This window comes from Anolis sagrei, chromosome X (assembly GCF_037176765.1).
Source record: "Anolis sagrei isolate rAnoSag1 chromosome X, rAnoSag1.mat, whole genome shotgun sequence".
In the NCBI taxonomy this organism is placed as follows: domain Eukaryota; kingdom Metazoa; phylum Chordata; class Lepidosauria; order Squamata; family Dactyloidae; genus Anolis; species Anolis sagrei.
The window spans coordinates 42,956,088-42,979,983 of NC_090034.1; the positions used below are offsets into that span (position 1 = coordinate 42,956,088).

A 23,896-nucleotide genomic window follows, 5' to 3' on the forward strand; every position below is an offset into this window, starting at 1 on the left:
TCTAGTAAAATAAGTACAATATTAACTCATTAGTGCCTACTCGAGGCCTACATAAGGAGGGTTAATTCTCTCTCTCAATTAAAAAAAAACACCCCAAGGGCAGTTGGTGATTTCTGTGATATTTAGCACACTCTAGGACAGGGCTTCAAGACCTCTTTTCACCTGAGAATTGTTCCACTGTATGTGCAACCACATCCCAAGCAGATGCCCTCAGAATGAGAGCTCTAAAACTGCAGAGTATAATATCCCCCTTGCTGAAGGGAAGTTTCATTTTATTTATTGATGTTTAGAGGTGTCAAATGTGTGGCCCTCCAGGTGTTTTGGACTTCAGCCCCCAGAATTCCTGGTCATTAGACAAGCTGGCTAGGGTTTCCGGGAGTTGGAGGCCCAAATATCTGGAGGGCCACAAGTTTGACACCTCCAGTCTAGAACACAGGTCATTTGCATTCAACACAAATAAATACAACATAAAAAGGTAGCAATATAAAACAATATAAAAGAGCAATAACATAAACCAGTATAAAAGGACAGGAATATTAAACTTTATAAAAGTCTTCTCAGTGGAGAGAAAAAGCAGGGTATTATTAATACTAATAATAATATCAGCCAGTAAATTTTACTGATTAGTCCTTAAGCCATATCACAGTGCTAAACAAAACAACAAGGCTTGATATTATAATTATAATTATAATTATTATAATTATAAATGTAAAATGATTGACATACCGGTTAAAATTAAATACCATTAAGATACAACATAAAACATGAAATTCTTTAACTATGAGCATGTTCCTAACAGACAACTGCAATGCTCTCAATAAATTTAGCCTGAACTTCATTTGCTGCCAAGGTGGAAAAAGAACCATATAAATGCTATCATACAAGAAAAGGATTTTTTTTCTGACACATTATTGTGACATAGGTTAGACAGAGCAGATCCCAAAAATTGGATCTTGGCTCCAAAGATAATGTTTAGATGAGCCAATCATGGGACCAATCCACAAATGGAGAGCCAAAGGGATAAGCTCCCCTCCAAAGCATACAAAATCTGGAGTGCAACTGTGGAGCCACAGGGAACATTGGGAGAAGGCGCATCCCAGTTTATTCATCAACCTGAGCAACCCACATGTAGGGACTCAGATGTGGTCCTAAGGCTGAATCTTAGCTACAGCAGTACCTGGTACTCAAAGGAAGGCGTGAGCCTGTAGTTGAGCATTTCCTGGTGAAAGACTGGAGTGATACTTCCAGACATTGGGGGAACAATCCACACCCAATCGGCAGGGCAGCCTCCCCGGCAACGGTATTCATTCTCCATGTGTTTAATGAAGGACTCAGTGGCTGAGTGATGGTCCACAATGGTCACTTTGTCATTCTGTATGGGAGAGGGAGACTCAGGTAAAGGGTTTGTGCAATAAAAGAGGGGATAACAGTTGAGGCCAGCTTGGGTCATGGTACTTCAAGTGTGCATGTGTTTCCCCTAATCTCAGATACACGCAGAAGCCAAAGCTTGGAATTTGCAAGTTAAAAGCTTATATAGTAACCTGCAAGATGCAGAGAGTTTTTTAAAAAATACAAGGTTAAACTTTTAATTTTTTTTAGAAAATGATATCATTTTAAAGGTTGTAAGTCTGATTCCAACACAAAAAGATAAGCACAAAATTGAAAGATAAAGCACAACTATAGCACGATATGACACAACAAAAGAACATTAAAAAGAAGCCCTCATTCCACCCTGTTCTTTCTAGCCACTATAATAAAATGGATATAAGTCTTTTCTTATGTTTGCAAACACAGAAAGGAAAAATAGATTAGCTCAAATGTGCTGAATCTAAGGCTGCTCCAGGGCAGATTTACACTGGGCTACTATCCATTGTAGATGAATGCTTAGAATTAGAAAATAATATAGTCTACCATCAAAAAAAGAAGAGAGTCTAAAATTATGTAATGCCAACACCATTGATAACTGCATTCCAGATGTCACCAAATGGACATTGATATTACAGAACCATTTCCTGGCACCTGGAAGCTGTATAGGACAGCAATGTTGATCTCCACCAGGGCCTGGTCCTTCCAGAGCGATGAGGTCTTCCTCATATCCAAGTCCATCTTTTTGGCAACTTCCTGCCAAGAAAAAACAATAAAAATATGCAGTTAAAGATAGTTGGCCAAAATTCCTGATTAAATGAATGGCCTGTAGGTTCAGCCATCATGTTTTGGAAAATTCAAAATGTGAAATGTGCATTTGAGAAAACCATTTTGTTGCAATGTATGTTGGAAAAACCGACCTCTGTGTTTAATAACTGAAAGTTTAATCTGCTGTAACTGTGGTTTGGGTCTCAGGCAGGCAAAAGTCCTTCCCATTAAATGCTACTTGGACCTTCAATTGGAAGTGTCAAAGACAACTTGATAGGTCGGTTTACCAAACAAATGTTCTAGCTCTGAGGCTATGGCTTCACACTAAAAAAGCCCCAACTATGTCTTCAAAGGCAAGGTTAAAATAGAAGCAGATGCAGCTATTAGTCAGAGAATCCTGGCTGAAATGTCACTAGTTTGCATGACAAAAATTTTTTATACAATGGAAAAACGCGCACACATGTATTTTAGTCAATATGAAAATAAATTTATAAATGTGTGCATTAAAATATGTGTGAATTTCTGTCCAAGAAGGAGGAGGGAAAGTCTTGCAAGCTGATAAGGAAATTGGATGGGAGGTGCATACCAGTAGGATTCTGAAGTCTATCAAGGAACCAAATGAACAGATTTCCACATCCCTAATAACATAACCAACTTCCTTTCAACAGTCATCATAAACACTGCAAATATGTAATGTTCTGAATGCTGAAAAGCAGCATGCCAATGCTAATTGCTACCTCTAGAATATTGTAGCGAGAGTTGTCGCAGTAATCACGGACGCCAATCTCGGTGCCCATGTACCAACCGCTGAAGGGGCAGGCTGAGAACTCCAAGCCTCCAATTTCGAGCAGCATGTTGGAAACAGCTGGTAAGCCATACCACTGAAGCCCCAGGTCTTTAAACCAGGCAAACCTGCAAAGGAGAAAGTGGGACCAAAGAGTCTGAGCTACAAGAAATGGACCCATGCTTAAGGGCTACAGCAGAATTCAGGGCTTAATGTCCAAAATCTTGCAGTCCACCAAAAAATATCTCTAAGCTCTGAGTTGCAGAACAGTGCTACCCAGCCTTTTCAGACTCTGAGGCCATGTGCAACGCAGAGAAACATTCACACATGCATGCACATAAGCCAGGAAGAGCCCAAAGACAGGGTTAACTCCCAAAAGGACTCAGGAAGGCTTCAGATTTGCTTAACGGTTCTACAAGAGGTATTTTGACTTACTTGGGGTGCCTTATGGGTACTTCCAGCACTAGCTCAGGCGGGATTTCAAAAAGTTCTGGATCTTGGCCATTAGCCTGGAGAAGGAGCGGTAGGACATCGAAGCGGCCCCTGGGTGCTTTCCACCCTTGCTGTATACAGATCTGTATCCCAAAGAGAGGACAAGACAAGTGACTTACCATCAACTGCCCATTGATATGTCTGGTGAAGGTCAAATACTTAAAAGGAGACCAGTTCTGCCCAGTTTGGAGGGCAAAAAGTTTCCTTCCTCCCTCATTTTATTAGAGTGTGATAAAAACACTAGTGGCTTTGAAATATTTGGTCCCATCCAGTCTGTGGTAAGCCTTGTCACAGGAAATGCCTTTCCCTTCAGGACCCAAATAACATCATTCTATGTTCTTTTAGAGAAATCAAACTGCTGCTTATTTCCCTGAAGTTGATAGATTCGAAGCTGGGGAAAAGTGTATTTTGGGTATGAAAGAAATGATTGCTAATAAGCAAAATATTTAAACTGCCCAAATATGTTGAATTATCCGTTTTTGTAAAAAACCTCAATTGTTTGAGCTCTCTAAAATAGCAATGGAATTCTATTCTAATTCTGCATCTTCTACATATTCAATAGAAATATTTAACTGATTGATGTGGAAGCTTATAAGAACAGATATAAAACAATGAGAGGGGATAAATATCTGTACTAAGGTCAAACTAATGTGGCTGCAAGAGCAACCTTACGCTGATGAAGAGCTGGTGTCACAAAGCCTCAAAACATGAGACAACTCTCTGTCAAAGATATAATTCTGCAGCATCTAAAACAGGGAGGAGTAGCAATTCCATATCTTTAAATACCAACCTCAGTCAGCTCCACATTAGCTGGGTCTCCCAGGATGGAGCCATCCAGTTGCTTGTAACCAGCGTAGCGGATGAGTTGGGAATTCCAGACTCGGAAGTCATGTTTGCCATCTGTCCTCTGGGGGAATATGGTGATGGCAGACCTGAGAGGGCAGAAGAATAATGTGCTATTCTGGGTCTGATATTATCACTCCAATAAACAGAAAGACCACAGTCGGGAAGAAGATATCAATTGTGTTCTTCAAGGACTTGGGTGATCTATCAAAAACCAAAGGGTTTTGATCACTTTCTCTCTTCTTTCAGGCTGAACCTACCTCATAGGATTCTTCTGGGGATAAAGTATGGATAAGAACAGCCATATATGTTGTTTTCAGCTCATGGGAGGAAATGTGGGTTTCAAATGTAACAAACAAACAGTAGACAAAATTTTGATTTCGATATACTTCGTTCTGTTTAATTGTACTCATCATAGATTTTTGGACAATTCCTATAATCCCTGGCTGGGACTTCTGGGAGCTGAAATCCAAAACATCTGGAGGACCCAATGCTTCCAATTCTGGATTATTAGTTAAATTGGTGCCAGGCAATTACTGCAGTATCCAATGTCATCCCCACCTCCTCGTTCCAGTCTGAAGCCTGGAATTAAGGCATATCTTTTTTCGTGCTCTCTTGCTTAAGTAAGGTGGCTGAATGAGATGTAGCATCCCTTTAAAGTTTTGTGTTTTTATTGCTTTGCAGCATCTTCTGCAGTACTTTCTATCTCCTGGGAAGATATTAGGTTCTGACTTCTTCTCTGGGCACTTCAGGAAGCCTGGCTGGCGAGAAGGCTGCTGGAGGAACACCACAGAGTGCTGGAGGATGTTTTGCTTTTTAAAACAAGCTGCATAGCTAAGTGTTAAAAAGAAGACCGTATCTCATTCAGCCATTTCAAAATATTGTTCAGGTAAGAGAGCAAGAAAACACAACTCCCTGCTCCCCCCTCACAAATTGTCCTCAAGGTTCTCTCCTCACCACTCACCAACAGCAGATGAGAAATAGAGCACACTTTCTGGGGAGCATACATTGTGTAAGATGGGTGCGGAAGGGGTTGGGTACATGACAGTACATCCAAATACTTCCCAGCCAGTTACTTTTCTCTTTAGTTGACCTTATCCATATCCTGTCCAGCCTACCCTACAACCACATACAGTTGGACAAACAGCTCCTTCACTTACCTGGGATCCTATTCTTTTCAAGTTTGACAGAAAATGTCCTATTCCACGTCCTTAGCCCAACCTACAGCTGGAAGATGTTCCCAGCCCATCCATTCCCAAACTGGAATTTAGCCTTTGGCTATAAGAAGTCAATTTCTTGATGTAAAGGCTTGTTCCATGGTCAGCAGGTATGGGTTTAGCCACATTGTGATCCCCTGTGTTAGAATGAATGTGGATGCTCTCCAAGCTACACATTTGTCAGGACTTATTTATTTATTTATTTATTTATTTATTTATTTATCATGTCATCAGCAACCAGACATTTGTATTACATTTTAACAAAAACAAACAGACAGACAGACAGACAGACAAAACACAGAATTTTCAAGCTTGGTAGTTGATTAAATGTCCTTTGACCAGTAGCTGGCCACTTGCAGTGCCTCTGGTGTTGCCGCAAGGAGGTCCTCCATTGTGCATGTAGCAGGGCTCAGGTTGCATTGCAACAGGTGGTCAGTGGTTTGCTCTTCTCCACACTCGCATGTCGTGCATTCCACTTTGTGGCCCCATTTCTTAAGATTGGCTCTGCATCTCATGGTGCCAGAGTGCAGTCTGTTCAGTGCCTTCCAAGTCGCCCAGTTTTCTGTGTGCCCAGGAGGGAGTCTCTCCTTTGGTATCAGCCATTGATTGAGGTTCTGGGTTTGAGCTTGCCACTTTTGGACTCTCGCTTGCTGGGGTGTCAGGACTTGAACCCACAAGATTCAGTCTGGACCACCCACAGCCCAACTCTGATCAAATGTAGACAATTTACAGAGAATTCATTCTGATGTGCAAGTAAGAATATTAAAACTAGGCTGGAAGTAGTCATGTGATTCTTCTTCTCTATGAAAGCTTCCAGGCAGCTAAAAGTTTCTCATTAGTTTGAGCATCAGTGGTTTGAGCATCAGATCAGTGTTTACAGGCTGGGCTCAGGTCTGATTCACCATCTAGCCCAGGATGATTTACACTAGCAAGTGATTCAAGCTTAACTCTAAAAAGGTCTCTTCTATCGGCCTTTTTTCATCTCTCTTATCTCAGCTGGGCTTCAACATGGAACTTAAATCTATTAAATGAATACTATGGGACATCGTCTTCTGTGAGCTGCGTTCTTGCTCATATGTTTCTTGTTCCCCAAGCACCCTGAGTATACACTATGTTGGGCCTCTCCATGAAGCAAATTATCTTAAGAACTTGACTGTGGCCAAAGATAGCTGCCTATTTTCCAAGCAAATAGCAATGTGTTCCCATCTGAAGTGCTTCGAGGTACATTTGTGGGGGTCCCATACAATGCAAGATTTTGCCCATGCAATAACCAGGATGTTGAATGTATGAATCATATCTTATTGTCCTGCAGTTTTGATAAACAGGTTCAGCTACATATTATTAACCAACTAGTGAGCAGCCTATCCTGTAGAGCAGCCCAATTCCATGTAAAGTTTTTATTATTTCCTCCACGTGACCTTGTCTGTTGTCAAGTTTCTCTCTGAGGTAGCCAAGATAAAACAGCTTTCTGTATTAGACTCAGGCGGAAACTTTTCCTGTATCTATTTGTAGTGTCCTACCCTTGTTCACATGCATCTTGTATTGCATGTCATGCTGCGTTTAATTAGTTTTATCAGTTTATTAATCTGTTTGTAGTGGTGCAATTTCTGTTATTCAACGCCATTGGCTATGGTGATTAGCGATGATGGAAACTGCAGTCCACCAACATCTATAAGGCAATTCTTTATCTGCAGAACTCTCCAAAGCCAGAAAAGGCTTAAACAGTTCCTGTATGCACACACACTACCATGGGCCATCCTATTTGTTGCAGCCCTATGTTAAAAACCTTGCATACTTTTCAGGTGGAAACTCGATCCATTTTAGATTAGAGTTATCCATAAAGACTGAAAGAGTGTTCAATTCTAGCTTGTTTCTCTATCTCTGTAGGAAACCAGTGATATAGTGGTGCACTGAGAGGTGTAGGTGCTCATTGCAACACCCCTGAGGCACACATCTTCAAAGAGAGTCCAAAAATGCATGACCTAGCATTGATCCACATCAACAAAGTGGTTATAACATTCTTCATTTTCATCAATACCTTTTTCTCTATTACCCATTCAAGACCAAGTTATCCCAAAATGCTTTGCATGACAACTAGAATATCTTGCAACAATATTATTTCTGTGAAGAATGCAGCTAAGCCCATAAACTGCTGTTTGTCTTTCTGCATGAGAACAAATACAAAACTGGTTGGGTCAAAATGAACACAAAGGACATCCATGTTGCTTCAGGCTCTGATACCTTTTCTTTTACACACACACAAACACACACACACATTCTGGTAAATCTGTAACTCTCCAAATGTTAAGATTATAGCTCCCATCATTCCTGGCCATTGGTCACACTAAGATCCAGTGACATCTGCAAATTGATAATTTCTCCAAGTCTGGCTTTCATGTACTACATACCTGAGATTCCCTTTGTTAGTGGCATATTTTATGTGGTTACAAATGTAATTGAACATCCCATGGGCAGTGGTGCAGTCGCGGGCATCAAACACCTGAAAGAAATCAAAGGGAAATGAGTTCAAGTGAAAGGCAAAAGAGAGGGTGAGGCTCAGAGAAAGAACAAGCACATTTGAACCCCTGAGGGCTGCTACACAGATGAGGGCAAAGGCATGTTCTTTGATGTCCCAGAGGGCAGGGCAAAACATAAAGGGCTTAAGTTGCAGGAAAGGAGATTTTGCTTAAAGCTTTGGAGGAATGTTTGAATGGTAAAAACAGTTTGGCATCACTCTTCTTGGTCTGTTCCCCTTGGAGGCAATGGCAGGCATTTATTTCTTGAGAATACTCTTATTAAGCTTTCTCCAGCCCCTTGATTATCATTGTTTCCCTTGATGTCTTGATTTTTAGACCTGCTCCTGGGGTTCTGTGGGGCACTGATTCAGAAAATTGCATTGGATAGGTTGCGTCAGCTCTAGTTTCTTAGATATGGTTACCATGATGTCCTATGGGCGAGCAGATGGTGTCTGGCATATGGCATATGTTCTGCATCTCAAAAACTAGAGCTGATGGGGGAAAACAGGTGCCATTTTTGGAATCAGCAGATCAAATATACTCAGAAGCAGGACTAACACTGGAGATACCAAAATGTGTGTTAGCCAGTGTTCTACCAATTGAAGAAGACTGAATCATTTTAATGTATTTTCAAAGGTTTTCATGGTCGGAATCACTGGGTTGCTGTGAGTTTTCTGGGCTCTCTGGCCAGGGTTATACATATTAGGTTTATATATCCTGGACATTCCACAGATATATAAAACTCACTTGCCTAGTTTCCAATAGACCTCTCAACTTCTGAGGATACTTGCCATAGATGTGGGTGAAGCATCAGGAGAGAATGCTTCTGGTACATGGCCAGACAGCCTGGAAAACTCACAGCAACCCAGTGAATCATTTTAGTTTGAAACCAACTTGTTCAAACTTTCTGGGAGAGCAACTTTCCTTATCTAAATAAGAAGCCTCCCTGCCAGTTCTCAGTTTGATGCTCATTTGCCATACTCTTCTCTGCCACCTGCACACAAGGCAACCGTGTCCTCACCTGAAGCTTGGACCACTGAATCCTTCCCACACAGCGGGAAGCATTACGCCAGGCGTGCTTAGCTCCATAGATCAGTTCTGTATCTCGCAGTTGGTAAGTGTCAGTAGCTTCAATCTCCTTGGTGACTTCCTCCAGTCTCTCTGTGTGGGCCTTGGAACCAAACCTGTCAGTTTAGAGACAGAAGCCAGCAGCTTTCAACAGTACCAAGGTGTTAGACAAAGCTGTGTGGCACTATACAAATGTACACTCTTCTTTTCAACATGGATGCCTATTCAAACTTATGAACGTAACATTTTTGGACTAGAACTCACAGAATTTCCCAGCTAGCATGGTGTTTTGAGATGGTTTTAAATATCTGATTTAAAGTAGATGTATCTGTTTTTAGTGTTTGTGTATATTTATAGTTATTTTATGTTCCAGCATGGAATGCTTGCTGTTTATATGCTGTGCTCTGCCCTGAGTCCCCTTTGGGGTGAGAAGGGCGGAATATAAATGTTTTAAATACATAATAGCATAACCACTGACCGTACTCGGGGTTTAAGCCAGGGGATGTGTGTTAAAGGTTACCCCCCCCCCTCCGAAATGTTTCTGGTTTTTAAAAAGCTGGCTTACTCATGAATTTTAACTGGTTAACTCATTCACTGGTTAATCCACCTTCTGCTACAGGCCTGATCGCACTGGCTAGAGGTTTCTGGGAGCTGTGTAGTCCATGAAAGTGGGTTTTTCTAAGCTCAGATACAAATACAAATAGATGTGTCCTCAGCCAAAAGAGGATAGAGATGTAAAACTGGACAATCAGAACCATAATAAGCTGCATCACGAATTCTGTGTTCTAGCCATAGGAAAGCTAGTTCAGTTGGCTAGCTTGGTGGTTTAGAAATCTCTGGGGTTTTGCCAACAGCAGCTCAGACTGTTCAGCCACAAGACTTGCCTCTTGATGGATGAATAGTACTGATCAATGAATTCTTTAGCCAGTGGAAGTAGTTGATCTTTAGTCCTGACTTCTTCTGGCCTCCGGACATGCTGGGAAGGAATCATAATGGAGCCCATGCAGACCTGCTCACTGCAAGGTGTCACCTAGAAAATACAAGGCAGAAGAGCACATCTTGATAACTTGCTGTGGAGGTTAGTTATAATAATGCAGCGTATCAACAAAGAAAATGGTCAGTGGGCCCAGCTATCATGTGATATGCCTTGTTTTTCATATGCCGGTTCCATACTATGCTAAGTAAAAGTAGATGGCGTGGTTCCTATTGTGGATTGTTAAACTATGATTTTCTATTATATCCAAAATTGGGGGCCTGAGATTTATCCCGTTTGGCAGCAACAGGAAACTGTGGTTCAATACAGTATGATCACTGAAGGTGAGTGTGAATGAGATTAGGCAAGGAAGTATAGCATTGGTATGATTCTAGTTTGAAATCTAATAAGTCATGGCTTATTCAGATTGCTATTGAATAGTAGCTACTACAGCGCACATCATTTTTCTGGCTCTAATCACAGTCTAAGAATATAGTAAGAGCCCTGATGGATCAAACCAAAGGCCATTTAAGTCCAACTGGTCATCTCTGGGAATTCCACCAATAAGACATGATAGCTATACCTTACTTCCAGTCTCCAATGCTGGAAGGGAGTAACCGCCATCATGACAAGCAACCATGGATGCCTGAGTTTGTCTAATTCTTCTTTACAACCATCCAAGTTGGCTGCAATTATTGTAGCTCACAGAAACCAATTTACTACTGTGTTTCCTCCGCTCCCCCTCAAAGATGTTGCTGAAGAGCAACCTCCATCATTCCTCACCATCAGGTACATTGAACAGGGTTAAGCAATATCTGGAAGGCTGTAGGGTTTCTGTCCCTAAATAAGGTATAGTATGACCAGGTACTTCTTTTTGTTCAGGTTGGCAGCCACAAACAACATCTGGGATAAACTACATACTAAATCCAAAAGCATTTCCTTTTATTTGCCTGAAATTCCATACATTTCATTTGATGGTTATTGGAGACAGAGAAGAAGATCTTCCCGTTGACTTTCTCCATACCATTCATAAATGTATACACCTCACCTGTTTTTTCTTCTATAGAACAGTTCTGCCAGTCTCTGATTGTTTTATTTGTGTTTTCTGCACCTTTTCTTGATGTGTGCCTTCAAATTGTTTCTGTCTTATTGTGACCCTAAGAAGACGGTATCATGGGAGCTTCTGAGGCTAAGAGTGTATGACTTATATATATATATATATATACACACACACACACACACACACACACACACACACACACACACACCACCTTTCTCACCCCTGAGGGGACTTGCCCAAGGTCACCCAGTGGGTTTTTTTTTTTTTTTGCAGCTGAACAAGGATTCAAACCCTGTTCTCCAGAGACACAGTCCAACACTCAAACCACTCGACGACACAGGCTCTGCTATATTCTTTTTCCAATTCCATAAATCAGAATTGTACACAGTCATCCCAGTGTGGATTCTTCATAGATTTTTATGAAGGCATAATGATATTGCTTGTTTTATTTTCACCTCCTCTCTTTTAACAATCCTCCTCTTTTTCACAGCTGCAGCCTCCTGGCTTGATATTTCCATGCTCTTTTCTTCTGATGTTTCCAACTACAACCTCTATTTGCATTTTAAAGAAAGTGCGCATCAAGTACAAACACGCCTCTCCCATTGCATCTAGTCTGGGGCCTATGTTCTTTGGCTCATTCATGCGCATTCATCCCCATCTTTACTGACGTCTCCCCAACCCCGGTGCACATGTGCTTGTGTGCACTGCTAAAACAGCAAAGCACCTTCTTGACAATGACAGGACACGTGGCAGCATCAAGGAGCTTTGTGCGAGATACATTTTTTTTGCAGGAGCATATATGGTGTCAACAAAAGACAGCATAAAGACAACCTTGATGCAAATCATATAGACATTTGCATTGAAGTGGCATTTATTTACAAGGATTTCTTAAGGTACAGAGCATGTCAGGAAGAGAGCTTGGGGTGCAGGGAAGGAGGAAGAGAGTTGAGAACAAATGGAAGATCTGAGTCCTGCAGAAAATTGCTGATGGCTCAATTTCAGAATTAATGTCTTAGAAATTCTGCTGGTTAATTTGGAATTCGGGGGATGGGGGGGGAGACATGGCAAATATGTAGAACAAACAAAGATGTGAAGAGGCTTGTTATTGGGGCTTTTTTCATGTCAGGAGCGACTTGAGAAACTGCAAGTCACTTCTGGTGTGAGAGAATTGGCCGTCTGCAAGGACGTTGCCTAGGGGACGCCTGGATGTTTTGATCTTATACCATCCTTGTGGGAGGCTTCTCTCATGTTCCCGCATGGAGAGCTGAAGCTGACAGAGGGAGCTCATCCGTGCTCTCCCCGGATTCAAACCTCCGACCTTCAGGTCTTCAGTTCTGCCGGTTCAAGGGTTTAACCCATTGCACCACTGGGGGCTCTGGTGGCATTGGGGCTAATACATTTGGTATTCTTACACAGCTATCACCAGTGTTGCTGATGACTGTTTTTCCAACAATGCATCTGACTTAGCATCTTCCCAGAGCATTGTGGGAAACTGGGATATATTTTTCTCTCTGAAGCAAAGGGCAATATAGTGTTCTCCTATTCCAACCAGTATGTAGTTGTAGTATGTAGTTTATCCCAGATGTTGTTTGTGGCTGCCAACCTGAACAAAAAGAAGTTCAGTATTAGTCTTACTTACAGCTGAGAGCAACACATTGGCTTATAGGACACATTGTGGGCCCCGCGGTAGCACAGCGGGTTAAACCACTACCTGCAGAAAAACTTGCTGATCAGAAGGTTGTCAGTTCGAAGCCATGGGTCAGGGAGAGCTCCTACTGTTAGCCCTAGCTTCTGCCAACCTAGCATTCGAAAACATGCAATGTGAGTAGATTAATAGGTACCGCCTCAGCAGGAAGGTAAAAGGCGCCATGCAGCCATGCTGGCAACTTGACCAAGAGGGGTCTAGGGACAGCATGGAAAATGGAACAAGACCACCTCCCCATGGCCAGAGTTGAGTATCGCCTCCAGACGACAGAGATGAAAAGGGAAAACTTTGCCTTTGTTTGTGTATTGTATGTCATTGCTGTTCACTGTATAAATGGCATTAAATGTTTACCTATATGTGTGTATACTGTAATCCACTCTGAGTCCCCTTGGGAAGATAAAGCGGAATATAAATATTCTGCTTTAATTGGCTTAATTTGTTTAATTTGCCTAGGTTTTGTATTGTTGTATTGTTTGTTGAGGCCTTGGCCTTTGTAAGCCACATCGAGTCCTGCGGGAGATGCTAGCGGGGTACAAATAAAGTTTAATAATAATAATAATAATAATAATAATAAATAAAATGTATTATTATTATTATTATTATTATTATTATTATTATTATTTGCATAGGAGGCACAGTGCTGTGTTCCAATGCATTTCTGTTAAAGTCTACAGTTAAGGATCTTAGGGGACTACCTTTTCATGATACCAAACCTCAGCTGCCTAAAGCATTATCAGACAGGCAGCCTATTATCTTGGCAAAGCATGCCTAGAAAAGGATGCCCCCCCCCCCTCACTTACCATGGTACTCTTCAGATGCAGAGTGTCACTGAGTACAGAGCCACTCTCCCAGTTCCTCACTTTTGCAAAGCGTGGGCACTTGGAAGGGCTTCCATTCAACAAAGGCTTGGTTGGCGACTGCCGACCCGAGGGTGGCACCTGGGTGGGTGGAGAGGAAAGAGAGGAGCACATAGTATTAAACCCTGCTGGTTAGAGATAAGCTAATATGTAGGATCGATGACATCACTCGAGCTTTGAAGCTGGCACAGAGCACAAAAAGTACAGCAGAGGGGGTTTTTTGGCCATCTTTCTCAGACTTTCTGTCTTCAAGACTGCAGAGATAAGCTCGAAAGTGTAGGTGGAAAGGCCTTCAAAGGTCTAAAGAGCAAAAGGTCTCCAAGAGGAAAGAACACGGCTGAATGGTAGAAAGCGTGTTTTGAATTTCAAAGGTCCCATGTTTTAACTCCAGTATTTATAATTCCATTAACAGGACTATGAGAAACTTCTACTAGACAGAGTAGCACTGCCTTTTGCTCAGACATTTCAGCAATCCTCATCATGCTGACCAATGCCCTTAAGCATCAGATGAACAGGAGAGATAGCCATCATTAAATATCTAAAGCAGACATGGGCAAACTTTGGCCCTCCAGGTGTTTTGGACTCCAACTCCCACAATTCCAGGTGTTTTGGACTCCAACTCCCGCTTAAGCAGCTGAGGGGGGAAAGGAAGGGGCCTGAGGCTGTTAGGAATTATGGGAGTCGGAGTCCAAAACACCTGGATGGCCCAAGTTTACCCATGCCTGATCTAAAGGGATGTCATGTAGAAGATGGAGCAAATTTGTTTTCTGCTGCTCCGGAGACTAAGACACAGAGCAATGGATTCAAGTTATAAGAAAAGAGATTTTACTTAAATTTTAGGGGAAATGTCTTCACTTATAAGCACAGCTTGACAATGAAATAAACTGTCTCTGAGAGGGGCCTTTGGAGTTCTTTAAACAGGTTGGCTGGCTGTTTTTGGGAGTGCACCCCTGCATGGAAAAGGGTTGGCCCTTGTGGCCCCTTTCCACCTTTACCATGTTGGGGAAGGTGCTAGGCTAAAAGATGGGCAAGCAGTCTAAGCTGTTATATGGCAGCTTCCTCGATTCCTAAATGCGTCTTTTTGTAGCTGAGGGATGAAGCACAACAGGAGGCTGACCTTCTCCCTGACAAGGTACCTGTTTAGAACCGTAGGAGACTTGCTCAGCCAAAAAGAGTGGGTCAACTCTCTGTTTCTCTTTTGAGAGATTAAGTGTTGCAAATTGCAATGGATCATTTACTACAAAAAGAATAGTAATTTAGGAAGAAACCATGAAAATGAACAAAATCTGGCCACCAGTATTAAAAAACTCTAAAATTATAAAAGTAAATAAACGCAGGGAAGCTCTAGACAAGAAACAATCAAGGGGCAGCTAATCACCTCTCAACAAAGGATTCCCCCAGGCAGTAAGAAATCACACATTGAAAACTGCTAGGCCATTAAATGCTAATCAAGATGGCCAATTGAAACATTCACACCTACCTCCAACAGACAAGAGTTCTTTCTCCCACCCTGGACATTCCACAGATATAGAAACCCAATTTTCCTAGTTTCCAACAGACCTCAAAACCTCTGAGGATGGCTGCCATAGATGCAGGCTAAACGTCAGGAGAGAATGCTTCTGGAACATGGCCAGACAGCCTGAAAACCTTACAGCAACCCAGCGATTCCGGCCATTAAAGCCTTCGACAACACAACAGTAATTTACAAAATAAGACTTTAGAGTTGTGTTGTTTGTACCACCAGAGGCTAAAGCCCTCCTTTTGTCACTCAACCTCATTCCTGTCAGTGTCACGTCCCTTGCACTGTCCTTTATGGCCTTAATTGGGCCACCGCAGTCTTGAATTGCCAGAAAGGGGGGGGGGGGGGGGAAGAAAGAAGAAATGCAGCAGCTGGAGGATCCATTATTCTAGAAGACTTTTTACCCGGGAGCCTGTTAACAACTTTTTTACGAGCACATCCCCTGCAATGTTGACACATGTCTTGGGTGGAGTGTGGGAGCGTGCAACTGATGGCCTTCCATAGAGGCGCCTTGATTGCTCTGCTCTGGGCAAGAAAGGAAATGGGGCCAGGAGTACCATATTCAAGTTTCTTTTGAAAGCTACTGTCAAAGATCATTAAAAAGGCATGTCAAAGGGCACATGTCACATTACTGACATTCCGTTACCAAGCCCAAGGAAAAAAATTCCAAATAAAAGTAACATTTCAAAGTAAAAACAACAACAACACAATGGGGAAAGCAATGAGTTACTCATTCAAAATGGTAACACACAACAAGTTACCATTTAAAACACATCAGAAACAAATTGTTTAAAAAGGAACTCTCCAGACTCTGTGGTGGTCATTTACAACTTTTCGAAAAAGACAAAGCACATCACCAAAAAAGTTAAAATTTGCATCCATACCATACATAAATGCAAGTTTAGCTGTGTCAAGGGCAGGGAATCTTTGGCCTGTGACATGCTTCTGGACTGGAGTTTTCAGAAGCTTCAACCAACATGGAAAGGAGAAAATGGGGTTCCCTTCCCAGGAAACTAAGGCAAAAGCAAACTGCTGCAGCCACTCCTAGATTGTGTGTTTTTCCTCATTATGGAATTTTGCCAGTTTGACCGCACATTCATGCTTCTTGGCCATACATCTATCTTCGAGACCACATCTTCTTCTATGAAACAGCGCAGGCTCTGAGATCTGCCAGAGAGGCCCTTCTCTCGGTCCTGCCACCATCTCAAGTTTGGCTGGTGGGACGAGAGAGGACCTTCTTGGTGGCGGCGCCCTGGTTCTGGAATGCTCTCCCTAGAGAGATTAGGTTAGCCCCCTCTCTCCAAGCTTTTCGGTCTGAGTCTTAAAAACTTGGCTTTTTAGACAGACCTTTGACCTTGAGTAGATTTTAATGGTTAGATGTGAGGACTTAGTGACTTCACTCTGGCACTTGAGTTGCTAATTTTAAGACTGCCAGTTTTATCTGCTGTATTTTTATGAATTTTAATAATTTTACTATGTGTCATTTTATGCATGTTTGCTATTGTAATTGATATTGTTATAGTCTGTATGTTTATGTATTGTTCATGTTTTGCTCGGAACTAGTAGTGCTTCCGTGTGAGCCACCCCGAGTCCCTTCGGGGAGATGGTGGTGGGGTGTAAATAACGTTGTTATTGTTGTTGTTATTATTATTATTATTATTTGGTTTTAACTATGAAATGTTGGAGGTACAGTAGAGTCTCGCTTATCCAACATAAATGTGCTGGCAGAACGTTGGATAAGCAAAAATGTTGGATAATAAGGAGGGATTAAGGAAAAGCCTATTAAACGTCAAATTACATTATGATTTCACAAATTAAGCACCAAACCTTCATATTTTACAACAAATTCAACAGAAAAAGCAATTCAATACACAGCAATATTATGAGGGTTGAATAAAAAGTAATGCCTCCACCTTTGTAACTCCTGAACAGATGACAGTACTGGTATGCGGCAGGTACTGGCTTGTTCAGTAGACTCTCCTCTACAGTTCCATTTTGGCAGGAAGCCTTAGCATTGAACGGTTGTATTGTAAAAGTGCGAAGTATGGAACCCTGCTAAGATGGTTGGTCAAGGCGACTTAAGCAACGTGCAGTCATTGAATTCTTGATAGCAGAAGGTGTCACGCCAAAGGAGATTCATCAGAGAATGCAAGCTGTTTATGGTGATTGTGTTGATGTGACTACTGTGTGTCACTGGGTGAGTAAGTTTAAAGATGTTCAGGTGACACCTTCTGCTGTCAAGAATTCAATGACTTCAGGTTGTTTAAGTCGCATTGACTGACTGTCTATGCAGGGTTCCATACTTCGCACTTTAATAACACAACCGTTCAATGCTAAGGCTTCCTGCCAAAATGGAACTGTAGAGGAGAGTCTACTGAACAAGGCAGTATCTGCCGCATACCAGTACCGCCATCTGTTGAGGAGTTGCGAAGGTGCAGGCATTGCTTTTCATTCAACCCTCGTATGTAGTAGAATCATAGAATCATAGAGTTGGATGAGATCTCATGGGCCATCAAGTCCAACCCCCTGCTAAGAAGCAGTCACGGTATTTACGAATTTAGAACCAAAACATTGCTATGTATTGAAACAGCTGTGAATCCGGGAGGGAGGCAGCCTGCGTTGGATAATACAGAACATTGGATGAGCAAAGTTTGGATAGGCAAGACTCTACTGTATCTCTGTTAAATGACTTCAGCGGGGAAAAATAAATGGAATCAAAATCTCTGTCAATCTCACCCACATCTTTATGAGCAATATTTTAATCCCTATTTCTTGAGGAAGACTTCTTTATTCCATGGACTGTGGTTAGAGTGCCTTCAAAGAAACTGGAGTTGGTACCAGTATGTGGAATAGCAGCTGCCGATGGCTTCCAGGTCAGTTGCTTGGAATTTGGCTCTGAACTCTGAGCTCACTTAAGGGCTGAAACCTAGCTCCATAATTGGTTCTGCACATGGTTAGGTCTTTTAAAGTTTGGACTAAAACCCAGAGGAGATTCAACACTCCTATGGAGATGGAAGCCAATAGTCATCACTTAATTATAAGGACAGGAGGAATTTAAAAAGAAGAAAAAAGACGTTTGCACAGTTCCAGGGAAGGGAGGCACTGATATAAGAGCAGCTTATATTTCTAAGCCCTAAAAAGAGGAGAGGATTTTATCACTCCTAACATGGAAAGGAATTAAGCTTCAGTGCAGAAGGATATAAAGGGGCTTACAGAGCCACAGGCTTAGCAGGGAACATGCAAAGCAAGACATTCCAACAGGTGAAAGACAATGCCAGGGGAATCTGTCGGAATTACTCGGATCAGATTGCCCAGCATGCCAAGGGACCTTTCATGAACTCTTGGAGCAGCCTTTTCCAATCTGGCAGATGGGATAGAGTACAAATCTCATTGTTACTAGCTGGCACACCGGGTGTGAGGATAGGAGTCCAATCCAAAAGCATCTCCAAGTCAGGGGTGGTCGTCCTCCGCCTTCCAGCTGAGCACTTTTTTCCACTCTTATTTTAAGAAAACCCCAAGACAACACATCAATGTATTGTCGAAGGCTTTCATGGCCGGAATCATGGCTGGGTTGTTGTAGGTTTTTTCGGGCTATGTGAGAGCCGTTCAGCAGTGGAACTCTCTGCCCCGGAGTGTGATGAAGGCTCCTTCTTTGGAAGCTTTTAAGCAGAGGCTGGATGGCCATTTGTCAGGGGTGATTTGAATGCAATATTCCTGCTTCTTGGCAGGGGGTTGGACTGGATGGCCCATGAGGTCTCTTCCAACTCTTTGATTCTATGATTCTAGGATTCTATATGGCCATGGTCTAGAGCAGAGGTCCTCAAACTAAGGCCTGGGGGCCGAATACGGCCCTCCAACGTCATTTACCCGGCCCTCACTCAGCATCAACATAAGTCTGAAATGACTTGAAAGCACACAACAACAACAACAACAACAACAACAATCCTATCTCATCAGCCAAAAGCAGGCCCACACTTCCCATTGAAATACTAATACTAATTTTTTTCTGAACTACAAATAAGATATCTGCAGTGTGCATAGGAATTCAATCATGTTTTTTTTTTTCAAATTATAATCCGGCCCTCCAACAGTTTGAGGGACTGTGACCTGGCTCTCTGTTTAAAAAGTTTGAGGACCCCTGGTCTAGAGGCATTTTCTCCTGACGTTTCGCCTGCATCTATGGCAAGCATCCTCAGAGGCCAGCATCTATGGCAAGCATCCTGCATCTATGGCAAGCATACCTCTGAGGATGCTTGCCATAGAGGCAGGCGAAACATCAGGAGAAAATGCCTCTAGACCATGGCCATATAGCCCGAAAAAACCTACAACAACCCAACACATCAATGTTCCGCATCTGCCTTCATCTGTTCCAAAATGGTGGCATTCTGAAGTTCACTCCAGCCAATAGCCAAAGACTTTGGCACACTGCTGTTGTAATGTTACTCAGAGATGATCAGCACCTGATAGTGTAAATATCCTCTATAAACAGAAGCTTTACTATCGCTCTATACATTACTCTAATACCGTGAGATCCTGTAATCCTAGAATCCATATTTGTGGTTTCATGTACCATAATGGGGAGGGGGGGGGAGGATGATCTCTAGGAATTTGCTGGGTCCCTCAGGTGATTCTATGGTATACTTTTCTTAGAGGCTACTACGGAGTTGCCTTGGAAACCCTAGCAAAATTCCTTGAGAGGACACCTCTCTAGATCCTCCAACATGATTCTATGATAAACTAGGGTTGGAAGTCAGATAATTTCCTGGTGTTTGGTCATATCTGTGGTTTCATGTAACCTCAGTCCAGCTGGGAATGTATTCCTCGCAGATGTGGGGGGTCTTACTATATGCTCTGTAACAGGCATGGGCAAACTTTGGCCCTCCAGGTGTTTTGGACTTCAACTCCCACAATTCCTAACAGCCTCAGGCCCCTTCTTTTTCCTTCCTCTTTTCTTTTTCCTCTTAAGTGACTGAGGGGGAAAAGGAACGGGCTTGAGGCTGTTAGGAAATGTGGGAGTTGAAGTCTAAAACACCTGGAGGGAAGGTCAAGGTTTGCCCATGCCTGCTCTATAACTAGTTAATATGCCTACCTTTATGCTAGAGTGCCTAACATTCACATTTTAAAAGTTGTGAATATGTTAATTTAACATCATCCTGCACATTCAGCAATGCACACATAAATCACATTGCAAAATTCTAGGTGCATATCACCAAGTCTAAAAGGGTAGCTGCGCCCGTAATTGTATATTGATTTGGAAAATGTGAACCTGGTAATCAATGACTGAAATGTGAATCAAAAAAACCTTTTTTTCCATTCTAAGCCCTTATAGGGTCTCTCACAACCAAAGTCATTGCTTTGCTGTCTAACTGAGCAAATAGCTTCCTTTACAGGCTGATGCTCCCCGTGTGAACTTTTCCCCTCAAGCGCAGGGAAAAATATAAATGTACTATTTCCTCTTACATTGTTTTAGATTTCTCAGTGTTCCTCATTTTTATATAGAACGGTTTGGCAGAGAAGTAACCGTGCAAAATGTTTCCCTTTGAGCCGTAGGTGGGGCAAGGCAGGAAGCCAGGCAGCAGGCTGAGGGATTGCAGCATGAAAGGAGAAACTTTGGAGCAAAGAGGAGTGAAAACAGGGCTGGGGGGAAGCTGGTGCTCGCAGGGGTTGGGAATGCCACTTTTCCAATCTTCCCGGGAGGCTGAGACATCTGGGAGATAGGGTGGGTAAAGGTTTTCCCCTGACATTAAGTCCAGTCATGTCCGACTCTGGGGGTTGGTGTGCTCATTTCCATTTCTAAGCTGAAGAGCCGGCATTGTCCGCAGACACCTCCAAGGTCATGTGGCCAAAATGACTGCATGGAGCTCCGTTACCTTCCCAGTGGAGCAGTACCTATTGATCTAGTCACATTTGCATGCTTTCAAACTGCTAGGTTGGCAGAAGCAGGGGCCAACAGCGGAAGCACATGCCGTTCCCCAGATTCGAACCTGTGACCTTTCGGTCAGCAAGTCCAGCAGCTCAGTGGTTTAACTCACTGTGCCATAAGTACTCCTGAGTTATGAGCATTAAGAAGTATTTAAGTCAAAGGATGGACTAGTTTATTGCCCCTCTAATGCATCAGCGGGGGTGTGGTGGCACAGCAGATTAAACTGTTAAGCTGCAGAATTTGCTGACCAAAAGGTTGGCGGTTTGTATCCATAGGACAGTGTGAGCTTCCGCTGTTAGCCTCAGCTTCCGCCAACCTAGCAGTTCAAAAACATGCATGTGTGAATAGATCAATAGGTACCGCTTCGGTGGGAAGCTAACAACGCTCCATGCAGCCACGCCAGCCACATGACCTTGGAGACATCTACGGACAATACCGGCTCTTCAGCTTAGAAATGGAGATGAGCGCCACCCCCCAGAGTTGGACACAACTAGACTTAATGTCAAGAGAAACCCTGACCTTTTTAATGCATTAGATGGTAATTCAGAAGGAAGGAATCAAACCAACCTGTTACAGCAAACCAACATCATCTAATGGTACTTTAAAAACTGGACAAGTGTATTATGGCAGACTAGGTTTTCCAACAGAGAGAATTTCGGGAGATGTGGGATAGATGAAAAGAACTACCTCTTCATTCAACACAGTTAAGCCTTCAAAATAACTTTCATTCTCAATGACGTGATAGATGGCAGTTTGAATGGCTCTAAGAAGAGATGAGGCGCATTCTTGGAGAAAAAAGATCCCATATGAAATCTTTAGCAATATGCCTCTTGATACCACTTGAAGGGGAACGTGGGCCAGAGGGCTATGCCTTACTTCAGGACCTTCCCTACCTCAGCCTTGTTGGTTGTAGTAAACTGCTCTTTATTTTTAATGTATTTTTAGCTGCTCACTTTTTATTATGTAGTAAATGCGTGTGGTCCCCGGTGGTGCAGTGGGTTAAACTGCTGAGCGGCTGAACTTGCTGACCGAAAGGTCACCGGTTCGAATCTGGGGTGCAGGGTGAGCTCCTGCTGTTAGCCCCAGCTTCTGCCAACCTAGCAGTTCGAAAACATGCAAATGTGAGTAAATCAATAGGTACAGCTCCGGTGAGAAGGTAATGGTGCTCAATGCAGTCATGCCAGCCACATGACCTTGGAGGTGTCTACGGACAACGCCGGCTCTTCAGCTTAGAAATGGAGATGAACACCAACCCCCAGAGTTGGCCACGACTGGACTTAATGTCAGGGGAAAACCTTTACCTATCTTTACCCTAAATGTGTGTGATGTGATATATTATGTTTATTTAATTTCTTATTTCTTGGTTATTTTTTTGGCTAGTTGTTATAAGTTTATATTAATGTTATTTACTGTGTTGATTGATTTGTTGTTTGTCTGCTTTATTATGGCACTGAATGTTTGCCACTTTTGTTGGAAACTGCCCTGAGTCCCTTTGGGGAGAGAGGGCAGGTTACAAATAAAGGTGATGACGATTATTATTATTATTATTATTATTAGGACTTTCCAAAGGCATCTGGTGGGCCATTATGGAACAGCATGCTCTAATCTGATCCAGAAGAACTCTGTTTATGTTCATACAGGTGTGCTATTATCTCACCAAACGACAAGACAAGATGAAGCAAGAAAAACGTAGTCGCACTCTTCAACTCTCCAAAACGTGAAGACGTTTTGGTGCTCTGATAAACTGGGGAGGGAAGCCGGAGTAGAAATTGAGTATACCAGAAGGGATTTTCAACCTTCTCCCTTCCATGTTCCAGGAGAAGTTGAGCTCCTCCTAAACCTGTAGTTAGCCCTAAGTGGCAAACAAGGTGAGGGTATTTAACTCACAAAGCTCCCACAGATCATGGCAAACTGTTCTTCCCCTTTTGACCACAAGAGGTGCTCCTTCCTTTGTGCTCTATGGCCAGCAAACATACAATAGAAACTAATCTATCATGATCATTATAGGCCAACACAGCTATAAGCCTTGGGTGGGAACAACTAAAAACAGCCAGCAAGAGGAAACAAGAGAAAAGCAAGACAAAAACCCCTCAAAACCATAGATTTCTCAGGTAATCCATCACACACTGTCATAGTTCTTATGGAGGGAAACACCCTGCCGAGGACTCAGTCTGGGAAGTATCTGAAGTGTTTTGTAAAACTTGAGAGAAGCAATGACTCATACACTGCCAGCTCTAGCTTTTGGAAGGCCCATGGGGTCCCACATCTGTGAGGGCTCCTACCTGCTATTGTTCTTCTAATTTGCAACTGTTCTTTTGCTTGTCCATTCCAGCTCTCAAGAAGGGAGCAACCTGTACTACATCCCAGAAATCAAAGACGAGATATGCATGGGTTGCTGCTCCTCGGCTAGTTGGCTCTCCCTCTTGGCACGCTTTGAGGGCAGCTGAACAGGTAACAACTGTGACCTGGCAGAATGCTGAGAACTGGATGAGAACTGGATGGAAGCAAGCACATCACCACACAGTGCAGAATTGAACTATGGGTTGTGTTTGGAGGAGTAACAATTAAAGAGGCTAAGAAAGTACAGATGGGCACCCTGACTGAAACCAGGACTCTAAAGTACCACTTCTACTAGCTATGAAGTGGCAGAAATGGGCACCAGCCGTTTAGAGAGGTGCTGGCGGGCAAATATCCTACTCAAAACCTAAAGGCATATTTGAGTCTCTCTATGGAGAGAAAAAGCAGAGTAGCACAATACTCCTGACCTCACGATCGTGTTAAAAAACAAAGTATGGATCATTGATGT

At 42.6% G+C, this 23,896-nt stretch overlaps 1 protein-coding gene across 4 annotated transcripts in view; it reads right to left on the reverse strand.

The window, feature by feature from the left end:
• Positions 1-23,896, reverse strand: part of NOS1 (nitric oxide synthase 1) — a 220,834-nt gene that overhangs the window by 36,177 nt on the left and 160,761 nt on the right. For all 4 annotated transcript variants that reach the window (XM_067473256.1, XM_067473257.1, XM_060785472.2 and 1 more), the window contains 9 exons: positions 13,592-13,729; positions 9,938-10,083; positions 9,007-9,169; positions 7,878-7,969; positions 4,200-4,341; positions 3,353-3,492; positions 2,871-3,045; positions 2,020-2,121; positions 1,178-1,372 (listed from right to left, as the gene is read on the reverse strand). In XM_067473256.1, the coding sequence (XP_067329357.1) occupies positions 1,178-1,372; positions 2,020-2,121; positions 2,871-3,045; positions 3,353-3,492; positions 4,200-4,341; positions 7,878-7,969; positions 9,007-9,169; positions 9,938-10,083; positions 13,592-13,729 (1,293 nt within the window). The remainder of the gene's footprint in view (positions 1-1,177; positions 1,373-2,019; positions 2,122-2,870; positions 3,046-3,352; positions 3,493-4,199; positions 4,342-7,877; positions 7,970-9,006; positions 9,170-9,937; positions 10,084-13,591; positions 13,730-23,896) is intronic.